This window comes from Macaca fascicularis, chromosome 4 (genome assembly GCF_037993035.2).
Source record: "Macaca fascicularis isolate 582-1 chromosome 4, T2T-MFA8v1.1".
In the NCBI taxonomy this organism is placed as follows: domain Eukaryota; kingdom Metazoa; phylum Chordata; class Mammalia; order Primates; family Cercopithecidae; genus Macaca; species Macaca fascicularis.
Window position 1 is genome coordinate 123,793,271 of NC_088378.1, and position 16,532 is coordinate 123,809,802.

The 16,532-nt window shown below is 39.2% G+C and overlaps 1 protein-coding gene across 2 annotated transcripts in view; it reads right to left on the reverse strand.

Moving 5' to 3' along the window:
• OPN5 (opsin 5) overlaps window positions 1-16,532 on the reverse strand; it is a 44,204-nt gene that overhangs the window by 11,719 nt on the left and 15,953 nt on the right. For both annotated transcript variants that reach the window (XM_065543082.1, XM_074037838.1), the window contains exons 5-6: window positions 5,593-5,834; window positions 2,275-2,332 (exon numbers count right to left, since the gene is read on the reverse strand). In XM_065543082.1, coding sequence (XP_065399154.1) covers window positions 2,275-2,332; window positions 5,593-5,834 — 300 coding nt within the window. The remainder of the gene's footprint in view (window positions 1-2,274; window positions 2,333-5,592; window positions 5,835-16,532) is intronic.

Below are 16,532 nucleotides of genomic sequence, written 5' to 3' on the forward strand. Positions count from 1 at the left end.
TATGACTTTAGATTATTTTTAACTACCTATTTTGAATATCTTTACCTATGTTGCAAATGCTCCACGTTCAACATGTTCTAAATATAATTCACTCTCTCCCCCATCCCACTCGCTCTCCTGTATTTTTCCCCTCTGTAAACACCATTATCTACATTATTTCCTAAACAGATGGCCCCAAGTTATCTTCAACTCTTATTCATCCATGTAATCAATTACCACTTTTTTGTCACTTTTCAAAATATTTTAAACCTAAATTTTCATCTTCATTTTTAGTGCCATTTTTTAATTCAGGTTCTCATAAGTTGCAATTTTTTTTATAAAGCCTCTTAACTGGTCTGCTGACCTCTACTCTTGATTCCCCACTCTCATGCAGACAATCCACCTTCCACACTGCCACCAGACTGGTCTCTCTTCCCCAGCCTAAAATCACGAATGGTCTCCCTATCACCATCATGATAAAATCCATATAACAGCATAAACAACAAGGCCTTTGGAGTCTGATTTGGCTCCTGCCAGACTGCCACTCCCAGCTCCACTTCTGACCACCACCACTCGCCTTAATAATAATAAGAGCAGTTGTTAGTACACAGGGATGCTTCTCTGTCACCGGCATAGTGCTAAGTGACTTATGTGGATACTATTTCATAAGTCTCACAATGACCCTGTGATACTATTGTTATTATCCTCATCTTTCAAACTTGCCAAAGGGCACAGAGGAGGAGTGCAAACCTGACTGTGCTTTACAGCTGTGTCCACCTCCATCTGAAGTGCCACACACTCTCACACCTCTATAATTTACACATTTGCCGAAAAGTTCCTTGCCTTTCTAGTCTAATGACAATTCTGCCTCTTCTTTTCTCCAGACTTTGATATGCAGTCATAAGCCCCAAGCAGAGTTGTTGCTTCTTGTTGTTGTTGTTGTTGTTGTTTTGATCATAGAGCATGTTTTTCCAACATTTATTTGGCATGTATCTTAAACCAATGACACCTATCAAGTCATTCCTCATCCCACACCCTTGACTGACGAAGAACAAAGACAAAGGAACTGAAGGTGCCATGTACTGAGGTTGAGCCTTGGAGGAGGGTATGATTCTCTATAAACCTTCAAGTGGAAGGAGTGGAGAGGTTATCAGTGGCATGAGAGGGACCACCCTCTTCCCCTTTTCACTGTTCTTGCTGGCAGCTACCAGAAAGGCAGAATCACAAGTGATGAGCAAGGCTTAAGTTCATAGCAGAAGGGGAGGTGGGTGGAATAGAGAAGCATAGAGAACACCTGTCTAGTCATTTAATTAAAAGAACTGCAATGTAGATGGCCCTGCTTATCAGATTAGGAGAAAAGATAATAGACAAAGAGTAGAAAACCTATTTGGACATAGTATCTACATGCCTTCTCCTTTCAGTAGCTTTTAAAGGGCAGGAATCTGTCTTTGAAATCACTCTATCTCATTCATATCTACATCTCTTTACCTATCTGCCTCAAAAGGTGTTTGTTTAAAAAAAGAATGAACAAAAGAAATAACAAGCTAACAAAGAACAAAGAGAAGAAATAACACTTCCAAATAGCTATCTTCACTAAATTCACTACTTAAGCAATTACAACTCATAATGCCCTGTTACATCCATGATTTTAGTAAGTAGAACTTAATGAGAAAACCCACGTGGGTAAAATTATCATCAGCGGAAATTACTGTTGTCTTTAAATTTGGAGATACAGGAGAGTTTTCCATTAGTGATTTAAGGCAAAACTGATTTCCCCAGAGGACTCCTTTGTGGAATGACTGCCATCAGAGTGTGAACCTCCCCCAGCATGAAAAATGGCTGTGAGAACCAAAGTACCTACCAAACAGCCATGGCCCAACATATATGATCGTCCACCTAAATGAGCCCCAGAAACTGCCTCCCTAACCCGACATTAAGAAATAATAATGACAATGATATAATAAAATTAAATAACCCCCTAATACATAAAATTTCTCAACATATTCCTCACTATATCACACTCAATTCTGTTTGGCATGACAACAGGTTTTAAAGTACATGAAAAGAAAGTTCCAGGGACGCTCATCCTGATAATATTCCTTAAATTAGTATCCTGTAATCTAGTTTCCATTTAGCCATTGGAATTTCCCAGCAACCCCTGGCTTGAGGAAAACTATACAAAATATAAAAATATAATATAAAGACAAAAGTGTGGCCACAATCAAATGTTTACAGCAGTGAAGAGGCAAATAAGTGAATAGTGTGTCCATACTGATGCCGTATCCATCTTCATACCTCTTCGTGAATCTCCAGCACAGCAGAGGACTTCCTGACTGTGGTTACGGTGTGCAGCCTAGATACAGGAGAAGAAAAACGCAATTTAATATATACATATACACACACACAAATACATATGTACATATACATACCTATGTATATGTCAAACTCGACTACCATGAGGATTACGTGCAGAAATCTTGAATTAGCAACAGATAGAAAATGATAATTCAATTTGGAATATTCAAAGTCAAGGAATTATTTGAGCAGAGTTTTCCAAAAACAAGCCACTCATTTACGGCACATTTCCTGTGCCATCATGAGTTTCCTGTTTTCTAGAACACAATTAATTGTACACCTACCTGCACTCAACTAGGCCTTGTGATTCACCCACTGAAGGAATGTTCTTTATAAGACAGCATTGCAAGCCAAGGTGGTCAGGGGAGGTTTGATTATGATAACAATGCCAGAGTTTGAGGCTTTGTTCTCCCTTGTTATCTTCACTCAATACCAGGAATGCAAATGACTCCTTCCTTCACTGCACACCCCCAATCAAATGTTTGAACCCCCAGTGCCTTTTAAACATTTCTTCTCCATCTGAGATAGGCCTAGCATCTGAAGCCTCTTTCCCCTCTCACTGACCATAGGTGCCCTCACTTGTCTCCGTGTCGGCAAAGGCCTATGATTCCATGAGCTGTACTGCCAGTGTCTTCCTTTCTTAGCCTCTGGTTCGTTAGCTTTCAACAATGTACAAGATAATCATCTGGGAGAGGTAAACAATTAAACAATGGAAGCTCAGGACCAATCCAGACAAAGCCAAATCTCGACAGATGGGGCCCAGGGAGCAGTCATTTTTCAAAGTTCCCCAGGTGTCTCCATTACACAGCCAGGGTGGAGAAGTGCTGTTTACAAAATATGGGAGACTACATCTGGATAAAAGAATAACATTCCAGAAAGAGTTCTTGGCCACATTTGTTTCCTTTGGTTCACCAACTTCTACCAAAATCTCAGGGGATTCAATTCAGGAGGAAAAAATGAGTTTAGCTTGTAATAGACTGTTAAAATTACCCAAAATTTATTTCCACAATCCCATATTCAATACATTAGCTTTATTATTTGATTTCAAAATATTTCCCAAGAGGGTGTCCCCTTACAAGCAAAAATATTTCAGGCCTCAGAAAAGAAAAGAACAAGGATATTGATTAATCTAGTTTAATTCACTTGTTTTGGTATGTGCAATAATTCTAAACTAGCTTCACATCGCTTAACCTTGCTCTGCAGACCCGCACATTACTCACTTCCATAGCTTCTTAATAACAACAAAGAGAAACAAGGTTTCTTTCTGGCTTCTTTGTAAAGATATAAAGAAACGTCTGGTGGCTACCATCCACCCTTCAGCTCTTCTCTGAAGCTGCCCCTTCTAAAATCTGCGACTCAATATCTCTTCAGCATTCCTTCCACAAAGAGGCTTCAACCTCTAGCACCTAAGGGCTCTTCACTGCTTCGACTCTACCACCTGCTTTTTCCCCTGAAAGCTGACCCTCTAGAGAAAAGAAATAGCCCTGTCCTTCTCTAGCAGAGTAATTGATGTATTTCGTATAAACGGCTAATAGGAACCAGTGAACCGAGCTGTCTCTTGCCTGACTGATTTTCCCAAAGGTCTGTGGCCCTAAGTCACTTTCTCCCACATAAATTTCCCTCTTCCCAAAGTTGAGTATTGAATATTTATGGGTTGCTCACGGTTGTGAGTGAATGTACAGAACACAGAGGCAGTCTGAGGCAAAATTATGAGGTACGTGAAATTTGCTTGCAGTCATGCCTGTCAAACTCCCATCTCCTTCAGATGAAGAAGTGTGCCATTACTTTCTCCCACAACTGCTCTATTAAAATTATTCTCTCCATCTGCATTTGTAACAAAATATCAATAGCTGATGAGGACATAGTGTTATTACTTCAGAAAGAGATGCGTTTTAGCACTTGGTTTTAACTGTTCAATTCAACAGCAAAGGCAGCAACCACCAAAAAATATGAAAGCACTACTAACAATTATCCCTTAGATCTTTCCACACATCAGTTTTGCTTAATTCTTACAACTTCAGGAGATGGGTATTATTACTGTTTATTCCATTTCTGGCTCTATGTTGTTAATTTGTTCAACGATATAGAGCTATTGTAAACATATTGTAAACAGCCGAACATTAAATACTGGTCTTCTATCTTCAAATTGTGTGTCTCTTCCCCTGTACCACAGCAATAATGATAATGCTACCTTTTATTTGTGCCTTTTTGTCATCTTTTCGTTTGATCCGTTGTGAGGAACCTAAGGTCCAAAATATATGTCACTTGCTCAGGCACAGTGAAAGAACAAGACAAAACCCACATCTTCTCATAGCTAGTTCTACTTTTTTTCCACTGTCCCTTACTTACTCAAGGGAAAAAGTATTGAAAAATATCTAAAAATCAAGTAAATAAGAACAAAAAGCACTGAAACCAGGGGCCCTATCAACACCCCTCACCTCAGACCATGAATTCAGGTGCCTGTTCCACTTTTTACTGCTAATACTGGCCCTAAGTGGACACAGAAGACCACCAATAACCCCCAAGTCTGTACCCACCCTGAGCTTTTTGGGCCTTTAGGAAAAATGGTGCTGGATTCCCAAACTTTTTTCATTGTGTAGCACAAACAGTATCAACCAAGGAGCATACATTTTGAAACCCAGCAGACTTGAATTTGAATTCCTCCTCTGCTACTTTCTGGCTGTTTAAACATGGGCAGCTTGCTTAACTTTAACCTTACTTGAACCTCAATTTCTTCTTCTGACAAAGAGAATAACCCAAGGCTCTTGTGAAAATAAAATAAAAGAAACCTGGCACACAGCAGAAATGTCATCTCCCTTCTCCCCTTCCTTCCTCTGCCTGCCCAACTTTTGTGCCCTTAGTTAGTGGTAATTATGTGCCAAACAAGAGAATCATTCTATTGTGAGATCAAAGCCATGTGAAATAGTACTCTTGGAATAAAATGGATTTGGTCCCAGATATGCAACTTACGAGCCATGGATAAACAGTGGTTGTTGCTCAGATGGACATATCTCTGTATCTTAGTTGCTCCAGAATCGAAAACAGAATCACTTCTCACTATCTATCCATGTCATGTAACCTCTACATAGCTGATCACTTGATTTCAGGATCTTTGATAAACAGAAAATAAAGTCCTTCCTACACTACTCCTAGGAGATGAGCTTTAACCCTGAGAAGACAGCACATCTGAGGAGCTTGAACCCTGCCGGATTTTGAAACAAAGAGAGTGTAATTCATTTCCAGCTTCTGAAGTTTTACCTGAAGCCTTCCAGAGACTTCTTCTTGGTTGCTTTCAAACCACCAGTTTGGCAACAGGCAAATTTGTAATCAATAACTTGGTAGATGATGGGATTGTACATCGCTGCAGATTTTGCAAGTAGGGTTGGCACCACAGAGAGCTGTATGGGAATGGAGTCTGGCCTTCCAAAAGCTGACCACACAGACACCACTGCATAAGGAATCCAGGCAATCAGGAATCCAGCACAAATCAACATCGCTACCTGATGAGGGAAAGCAACAGAGAAAAGAATCAAGACAGCTGGTAAAGGACATGAGTCTGAAACGATGGGTACGGAGAAGGATCAGGTCACCTCTCACACCCAAGAAAGTCTGTCATTGTTTTCATTTACTTTGTCTATATCAATCATTTCATATGGACTTCTGCGAAGTTCAGCCAAAAGAAGTGATTACAATTTTTTATCCCATTTACCACATCCTATCTAGTTTCCACTCTAGAATTTGAATGTAGCTAAAGACCCAAAATATAACCCTCAAATAGCTGTCAGATTATGCCTCCATGTGGCAGGAAATCATATTTCTGGACTTCTCAACCCACATTCACTTAAAAACTCGATGGAAAATATATTCACCTTGATGAAATGTTTTTTTTTTTTTTTTTTTGAGATGGAGTCTCGCTCTGTCACCCAGGCTGGAGTGCAGTGGCCGGATCTCAGCTCACTGCAAGCTCCGCCTCCCGGGTTAACGCCATTCTCCTGCCTCAGCCTCCTGAGTAGCTGGGACTACAGGGGCCCGCCACCACGCCCGGCTAGATTTTGTATTTTTTAGTAGAGACGGGGTTTCACCATGTTAGCCAGGATGGTCTCGATCTCCTGACCTCGTGATCCTCCAGTCTCGGCCTCCCAAAGTGCTGGGATTAGAGGCTTGAGCCACTGCGCCCGGCCAACCTTGATGAAATTTTAAATCATCATCCATATTCACCTCAGGAAACAGAAACTCTGCCCTAGTTTGAAATTCTAATTTGCATTTTCAGAAATTGCTATTAAATGTTATTTCTTTTGACTCAATTTTTTCTCAGGTTTGAGGCTCAGATAGTGGAAATCACTGGGTACATAATGTAAAATAAGTCATTGAGATTCAGCCAAAGTGGTACAGTTTTATAGAACAATACTTTTCCAGAAAATACTTTTCACTCTCACAAAATTATAATCACCTTCAGGACCTCTTTATTTTCAGACCAAAGAATAATTAGTGATAGGGTTTAAAACACCCTCACAAGTCTCTCACCATCTGCAATTCAGTCCCTTTAATAATGTGGTCCTAATTAGTGCTGTGTAACTACCTACCTGACCCCTATACATCATCTCACTTAAAAACTCTTTTCAACAAGTCTTTGTGTAAGACACTATGCCTAGTGCTGTGGGGTAATACCAGTGAAACCTAGAGCCTGAGTTGTATCCCTCTAGAATACAAATAACTACAGTACAAGGCTGAATATGATTTAAGTGGCAGCTCAGAGGAAGACACATGTACATCCTATTGGGCAAATTGGGGAGTTTGTTTTTTGAGACGAAGTTTCACTCTTGTTGCCCAGGGTGGAGCGCAGTGTTGTGATCTTCGCTCACTGCAACCTCTGCCTGCCAGGTTCAAGAGATTCTCCTGCCTCAGCCTCACGAGTAGCTGTGATTACAGGTGTGCACCACCATGCCTGGCTAATTTTTCTATTTTTGTAGAGATAGGGTTTCACCATGTTGGCCAGGGTGGTCTCGAACTCCTGATCCTAGGTGATCCACCCACCTCAGCCTCCCAAAGTGCTGGGATTACAGGCATGAGCCATTGCGCCCAGCGTTATCGAGGAAAGTTTCAAAGAGGACATGCACCTTGACAAGTAGAAATAAAGAAATAGTGGTGAAACAAAGTAAAGGCATAGACAGGAATGTGGGAGGTCAGTATGGGAACCAGTGAGCTATTCACTGTGGTATGAGAAAGCAACAAAGGGAAATGAGGCAGGAAAGAAAGATTCAGGGTTTTGTGTGGCATTATGAGCTTGCCCTTAATTCTATATTATTTGAGACACTGGTAGGTTTTTGAGCAGGAAATATGATGAGAGCTCTGCTTAGGAGGATTAGCCTGTAGAGGAAAATGGCACAGAAAAAAATAGAAGGTAGAAAGATCATTGTTTATTCATTCAATCAACAAGCTTCTACATGCTTTGTGTGAAGGATAAAGCAATAAACAAAGCAGACACATCCCTGCCCATGTAGAATTTCTACTCTTGGCAGGTTTGATTGGGCAAGAGTCTAAAGAAGAAATCAGAAATTAGAGTATTGAGACTAACAAATGCAATCAAAACTTTGGTTTTTATTTAAAACTTGTGCTATTTCAGGCCCTAATTGAAAAAGCGTACACTAACTTCAAAGTATCTTTACACACTGTTATCTACTAGGATATTCCTTCCGTAAAATAAATTTGAAATCTACATTCAAGTCAGTCTTCTGCACAGTAGACATCTATTTGTTTGGGGCGAGGGATTGTTTGTTTGTTTGTTTTACCTTTGTTTCTACCTTCCCAGTGTATCTCTTCTACCTTAGCATCACCAGCACCCCTCAACCTGCTAGGCTGCTTTATGAAGCTGACATCATGGGCATCACATGACCCAAGTCTGACCAAGCAGAGGACTACACATTCCTGGCTACGATAATAGGAATAGAGAGCAGCACATGACTCAAAAGATCTTGATCAAACCCACCTTGGGGATTTTATAAAGTTCCAGGAAAATTGGACTTTCCTATAATCTCTGAGTAAGGATGCAGCTATGCCGGGTATCACTTCCTTTTACTCCCATCCCCCACTTTAAGAAGCAAAATAACAATTCCCAACATCAGGGTCATGACAAGTTCTAGAGAATCAATGATAAGGAGTGAGACATACAATGTTTTATTAGTAATAATTAAAGCAACACTATTTGTGAATGCCTTTATTGTTTTAGACGGTTGATTGGATGTGTTTTTCCCATAACAAGGTCATATGTGTGCACGTGCATCTCAGTACGCTTTAGTGGTAATCAAGAAATGCTCCACAGCCTCCGGTCTACTTGGCCTATGGAACAGCCTGTCTATGGGGTGTGTTTGCCCTGGAAACCCACCTCTGTGGGGTGTATAAGAATGAAACATGGAAAATCTGCCCTAAAGTCTCAGGTTCTAAAGTTCCACCCAAGAATTTCAGAACTTATCTCTGAACATTAACTGCAGCATGCACACACAAAAACCCTTAATAATATAAATTTTGCTCCATTTTGCAAATAGAGAATCTGAATCCCCAGGAAATGAATCAGGTGAGCCCAGATCTGCTGCATGACCTGCAACCTTGCTTTCAGTTCTTGGCCAAACTGTCACCTGTGCTTAACAGTTAACCTGTCAAGTTCCAGTGTACACATGCAGCTCTCCCATTGGACTTGCTTTTCTATCTTTCTACAAAGCTTACCCAGGAGAAATTTTTATTTGGTTATGTCTGTGTGACTTTTGCTTGTAAATGGAATGGATGCCTCAAGGCTCACAGTGAGGGCCTTCTTTTTCTAAATCCCCAAATAAACACTGACTATAGAAATAAAGCTTGCTTTAGCAGATGTCTAGGGACTTAACATAGCTCCATCTTTGCTTCTTTGGTGAGTCATATGATGAGTTCACAGTATCCCAAAAGCTGTTTTCTGTGTTGCTGCCAAAGTCATTGACAAAAAATAGATTAGCACTTAGTCCATAATATTTTCTACATTTTACGTGTTTTCTACTTTTAGAAGTGTGTGCAATTGGGGAACAGGAAAGACTTAAAACATTTGCATTATGTTATCCTTCTTAAAAGGACATAGAAGAATTAAATATACTGCAGTTTTACAAACACATAGCAAATGAATCACTGTGGTTTTTCTGGGATTAGAATAAATCTAAATACTTTAAATTGAAAGACTTAGAAATTGAGTTTAAAGCCGAAAGAGGGATAAAAGGCTAGATCTAAAAAGTACTACGCAATGTTATTTATGTTTCTGAAGTGAATACAAAGTTAATATAAGGGACATTCACTTTCTATAACCTTTTCATTTTAAAATATACTCTACAAAATATTAAACATTTAAATGTAAAAACTATTTTAAGATATAGGCCACGAAAGTTTTCAAAACTTTCATGTTACACTCCATTTTTGTCAACACTTTCTACTCAGCTTGGAATACATTTAATCTTTTCATCAGTCTGTTTTTGACTTTCCTCAATTCTAAATGTGTCTTAATTTTTATTTTCTAAAATCTCTATTCCAGATATTATTAAGCCAGTTCTAACACAGGCTCCTGTACCCATCAACTTTTTCTAAGTTGTTTATTTTTTTAAATTACTTCACTTTTATCACTGCCTTTTTGGGTCACTGGAAAAGCAGTAAGACTTCAAATCCTAAATTAGACAATTTTTGTGGGTGGAAATTCACCGGGTACGTGTTTAGCTTCTACAAAAGAATCACACATCTGCAACCCAGTTCATTTTAAGTACATCATGCTGTAGAGGACCAAGGGATATAGCCAGTTTCTAGCACCAATTCAAGCTGGTATTGTGTCACAAAAGCAGTGTTGTCCGTAATTGCTCAATTCCAATTAATTAACCAATTAAAGCAATAATAGAATAATGTGGTTGAAAGTAAATTCTCCAAGGCTATGCCTCTGGGTCTAATACATCTGAAGCATTCCAGCAGGTAAGGTTTCTAAGAAGGAGTTTCCCTCCTTTCAATGTGCTGAGGCAGTGTGGAATAGTGGGAAGAGTCATTGGCATGGAGATACTCTGAGTAACTCCGTGATACTAGTCGTGGTTCAGCCCCACTGACCAGTGTGAGTGGGGCAGAATCGCTGATTTTCTAGGAACAACTATTTCAGAGGGGGTGCCCAGCTCCTCTCTCCAGGCTCCTTTGCTCAGATGCAAATAAGACTTCAGCTAACACTTGAAGCTGCGTACTACCTGGAATAATAAAATAGATGAGAGGAAGATATAGAATTGATGTGAAAGTAAGGTTGAAAAAGAGGGCCAAAGAGATGAAATAAGTTCCCCGTCAATAACAAGATTGAATCGCATTACAGAACCAATTAGACTGGGGATAGCAAAGATATTTCAGTGGCTAGAGTGAGATAATGTTCCCAGGAGAGATCACCTCTATGCATTAGGGAACAGGAAGAATGTGCATCCTGTCTGCTTCAGGAGACAGCGCAATTGACGGGAGCATGCGGGTGACAAGATTTTGTTTTTCTAGCTTGGGTCTAGCTAGCAAGTATATGGATTTGATTCCAACCAGTAAGAAAATAATATTAAAAGACAGTAATTCCCGTTATGGGACTACTACCTTCCCTGTATAAGAGCCACCTGTCACTGAGTGACTCTACCAGTGACAAGCAGGAAGGGAGGGATCTTGACAACTGTGACCTACCTTCTTTGGTTCCTTCTCAAACACACACAAATAAGAGTGGTGACACTCACTTAGCTTTCACATTACCTTTTAAGAAATTAAGTAATTTGACAGCTTTGAGTGTGTCTAGTTGGAATTTCTTCCTTCTCTCTATTTTATCCACAGAATGATAATGAAGGTCAACCATCCTAAACCTTCCTCCATAAACTTGTAAAGAAAAAATTTCTGACATCTTTGGTGTACCTTCCATCTGTGAATCCTGGTTGTGATCTAAGCAATAAACATGAATTCATACTTCAAAAAAAATCAAGAAAAGAAAAACAAGAATTTCACACTTCCCAATTGCAATTTTCTCGAATCTTAAAATACCACTACTCTATAAACAAGCAAAAACTGCAACTGAAAAGAGAGGCGGCAAATTAGGTCATGTCACTCTATGCATCTGTGTTTTGGGGTTTTGGTCCAAAACTGAACACAATATTTCCTGACTAGGCAGTGGCTGGCTTAAAGAACAGAAAATAACTTACAAGTATCTGGTTCAACACAACAGGAGAGATTTCACTATTGGTTATAGATGGCCCAAAACCCTTGAAGTGAGGATATGCGGCTTGGAGAGGAACAAATACTCAGGTTGGAAGGCCATGTGGTTTTAGTAACAATAGCTATTGCCAAAGACCTTTAAACAATTGAACAAATCTAGTCATTTTCATAGACACATGGAGTTTAGAAGGTAACTGAGATATCATTTCATTCTCTTCCTCTACTTTCTTTCACAGATGAGAAAACTAACGCCCAGGAAGATTAAATGATTTGCTCTAGGTTTAATTCATCAAGACGCTGAGTTGCAAGCAACAGAAATTGACTATGGGTGAGTGAGGCAGAAAATACATTTATTTAAATGATACTGGTTAACATAAAGTAACACTGGGAAACTGCAGTTTCTACTGAGATCAAGCAGAGAGAAATGCTACCCAAAGCTGTGACAGAACTGGTTCTGATGCAGAAACCACTGCTGCTGTGGCCATGGCCTCAGGAAAGAATTCCCTGCCCCTAGAGGCCATATCATTACTTCCTGGGACACATTGAGGGCTGGTGCCCAAGTCCATAGCTGTAGGGGAATTCTGGGAAATGAGTGGCTGATCTTTTCAGCATCTTTTAAATTAAGAGGCACAATGCTTCTCCTCCCACTCTAAGCAAGGAACAACATGTTGGAAATTCCTCAGACACAGAAGTCTTTCAGCCTCTGGCAGGCAAAATAAAAAACACACATTGACTATGTAACACCTCTCAAGGAGCTAGTGGCAAAATTGGAATTGACCCCTAGTTTAAACCTTTTTCATGATTATATTGCTCTGAACTAATCCTTCCTTCCTTCAACAAATATATATTAAGCCCTTACCATGTATAGGTCATTGTATTAGGTCCTGGGGACACAAAGAGAACAAAAAAACATGGCTGTTACCCACTCAGGGCTCATCAAGTAGTGGTAACAAAGGAAAAAAAAAAAAGGAAATGAAGGAATAATCCCCAAATAAGTATGAAATTGTAAATTAATTAAAAATTGTGACATGTGCCAAGAAGACAATGTAAAGGCTGCAATGAAACATTTTAATAGGAGGATCTGAATTCAGCTTTTGGAAATGCTTCTCTGGGAAGTGACATTTAAGCTAAGAACAGAGGGATGTAATTAATTAATTGGTTTGGGTTTTCTTTAAAGCAATATAGTTCAACTTTCCCACAAACTGCCTTAGAGTCCACACAGGGGGTCTTCTGAATCTGACCCCTCAATGATAAATAGCATTTGACGAGCTATAAAAGGGAGGAGTCGTTTAAGGGAAATGGAGCTTTAAGACTTTTAGAAGGATTTCACAGTCAATGTAAAAGAGCACAGTGAAGAAAAATGCCCTGTCAGGTATAAAAGAAACAGAGGCACTCAAGCCAGGGTTCAAGGGACCTCTTAACATTCATCAAGGTAATTAGATTAACTTCGTTTATTCAATTATGTATTTATTCAAGCGATCCTGATTAAACAGCTAGCAGGTGCCAGGCTATAGGGTCCAGTGGCAAACAGGACCCCCAGCACTTTCCTTTGCCTCACTTACTATCTTACAAAAGAGAGTTATAAACATGTGATTCGGTAAAATATGACCAGTGTCACCAAAGATAACGTGCCAACTGCTCTGATGGCTCATACATAGCAGGTAGACTTTAACCAGCCAGGGAGAATCAGAAGGGCTTCCTGGTATAAATAAGGGGCACTAAGAGAAATTCAGGTGCCCAGGGGATCTGTATAATAACTGTAGACCTGTAACATTGTAAATGATGGATGAGTGTTAAATGAATTACTATGAAGTACCAACACGTATGGCATAATAATATTTGGAAAAACTAATTCATGCTTCTGGGATTATCTTCCTGTCATTGTACTGAAACTGTCTTTGCAAAAATTTTATCAGTAAGAAAAATTGTAACAGTGAACTGAGCTGTTCTAACACCCCCATCTTGACTTTCCCTTAATTATTCCTGGGATTGGGGCCAGGCTGACTTTGAGGGACATTTAGGCTCAAGTTTAAATGATAACAGGCCTTTCCCCAAATTCAAGCACTTTTGAAAAGCTAATGGGAGGCTGTCAAACTGGTGGAAATGAGAGGAGACTGAGTTCTGCTAAAGTGCAGACATAAATGATTGTCAGTCATTATTCTGGAGGTTATAAGATATGCAACTTCCCCAATTACTCCTGCAAATAACATCACTATTGTAGAACCTATGGCCTTTTGAGATATCTTTTCAGGTTTTTTGCATGTCTGACACTCATAGCTACACCTGGACCCCAAGGCTCCTGTGGCCCCACCTGGGCAGACTCAGCTCAAGAGGACAGCTTTGACCCCCTATAATTTCATCCCCAACCCAACCAGTCAGCAACAAGCACCCATTGCAGAGCAATCCCCACTCCTTCACCCAAACAGCCTTTGAGATACCCCTCACTTACAAGCTTTGGATGAGATTGATTTGGGTACTAACTCCATTTCCCATCTGGCATGACTGGCCTAATGTCTATTAAACTCTTTATTGCAATGCCGTGGTCTTTCTTTGTGCAGCAGGTAGGAAGAACCCCTCAGGCAGTGACTCTACCATTTCCCTTATTTAATCAGCAGCAAGAGTGTTCACTGCATTGTGTGAAGATTTTTATAAGCAAAAGTACCCAAAGAAGTAAAACCTTCATTTCTCAGCTTCTGAGTTTTAAAATAGAAATTTGAAACTCACAGGAGAAAAAATAATTGAGAAAAAGGGTTTTGAGTGTAGGGAAAAAAAGTGACTTTAAGTATCCACAATCAGAGGCTTAAAGGACTCAGGGCATTAAGATTACTGTGTGAAAAATTTAGAGGATGTACATGGAAATAAGAGCCAGTTTTCCCACTCCCAAACAGGTACAGGGCCTACACCCCAAAGGCAAGTGGGGACATCAGAGGAGTTGGTAACCAACCCGGAGAAGGTGTCCTGAACCTACCCCACTGAGCTGAACACCAAGGGCTGGGATTGGGGCTGGAAGAACAATAGCCAAGGGTCGGGGATGGGGATGGAAGAACAACAGAATTCTCAGGGATGTGAAAGCAGAAAACATGTGTCTCACTTCCCAAGGTCCCAGCCAAGACCCAAGACGCACCTGAGGGGCTTCAGCAGAAGGGTGGGGAAGTAGCTTACAGTGCTGATGAGCCTAAAGATGCTTATAGTTGGAACAATGAAGATGCAAAGTGACCCATGAAAACTGTAACTAAGACCGCAAGGAACCCTAAATATCACAGCAATGTCAGAGTCAATGAATGACAACACCCAGACCAGGAGTCCCCTACCCATTAGCACCGACATTGTGAAAACCTTCCTGAAACTTTTAGGTAATCCTGGGAAGAGGAGAGAAATTACTGATTTGACAGAATTTATATTGATTGTCCAATAAGAAATCAGTTTTACAAGGTCAAATGCAGGCATAGAAATGAGATTATGCTGAGTCATCGAAATATAAAGATAATCATATCTATATCTGTGTATGTATGCGTGTGTGTGTGTGTGTGTGTGTGTGTATATATATATATATATATATATCACACCTCTGTTTGTAGCCTGTGAAATTTCAGGCTGCTACAAAAGTCTAGCAAAACCATTGATTTTTAAAATTAATTAGAAGAAAGCTACAAAGTAGAGAAAGGCTTGCAGAGAGAATGCCAACTTTTAGCTTCACGAGATCAGACCCTCAGAATACTGGCCCCAGTAATAACCCAGCTAGAAATAATTAGAGTACACAGAAAAGTAAGTGATTTTGATCTCAGAATCCCGGAAGGTAACCTTTAAGTAATCAGCTTTTAGAACAGGCTGTTCTGAAGATCAGAAGCACCAAGTGAGCAAGCAAATTGACAATCCTGAGCAGTAGCTAAATGAGCAAAAAGGTTGCTAAGGCTATGGAAGGGTCCAGTATAAGGTGGTTTCTACTTATTTTTTTTACTCAGTAGGAAAAATCAAGGTCAAAATTGAGTAGTAGTTAAAAATAGTTTAAATTTAGTACTGAAGATGTCACAGTAGTTATGTTTGTTTCTCAATTGGGTTAAATTTTGTCTTACATTTTCTGTACAAATATTAATAATTAGAAACATTTTGTGTTTATGTTATTTTAAGATAGGTTTATATAATGTGTACATAAATAAATGAAATATAGACACATTAATATATTACATATTATGTGATATGTCATTAAGTATATAAATTAAAAGAATATACATATATACATAACAAAATTATACATATGTATTCCTATACTTCATTTAACATTTCTTTGGTTAACCTTGTCTAGAGTGAGCCTAACTATTTGATCTACCCAGTCCAAGTCAAGCAGAATAACACAATAAATCAAATTAAATGGTGTACGTGCTGAGCTATACCTCATATGTATAATGAGTTCCAAAAACATTGACTCACATGTATAATGAGTTCTAGAAGCACTGACTGGTCTAAACATTGACTAGGTTCATTTTTCAATATGGGTTGAATTTTAGCTTAAATTTTTGCACAAATATTAATAATTAGAGATGTTTTGTATTTAGGTTATTTTAATACAGGTTTATATAAACAAAATATAGACACATTCTTAATATAGTATTACATATCATGTGCTATAATATCAGTATATAAATTAAAAGAATATACATATATACATAACAAAATTACACATATGTATTCCTACACTTTGTTTAACATTTCGTTTAACCTGGTCTAGGGCGAGCCTATTTGATCTACCCAGTCCAAGTCAAGCAGAATAATAACAAATCAAATTAAATGTATATGCTGAGCTATACCTCATATGTAGAATGAGTTCCAGAAGCATTGACTAGACAAACTGCTCACTCCTCAAGAATACACAAGAGAACAAGATGCTAGAATGTGCGAGGGTCAAATTGAGCAGTTCAACTGACAGGAGAGATGATTTATTGAGCAAGGTCAACAAAGTGTCAAGGCCAATGACATAATAGGGGATG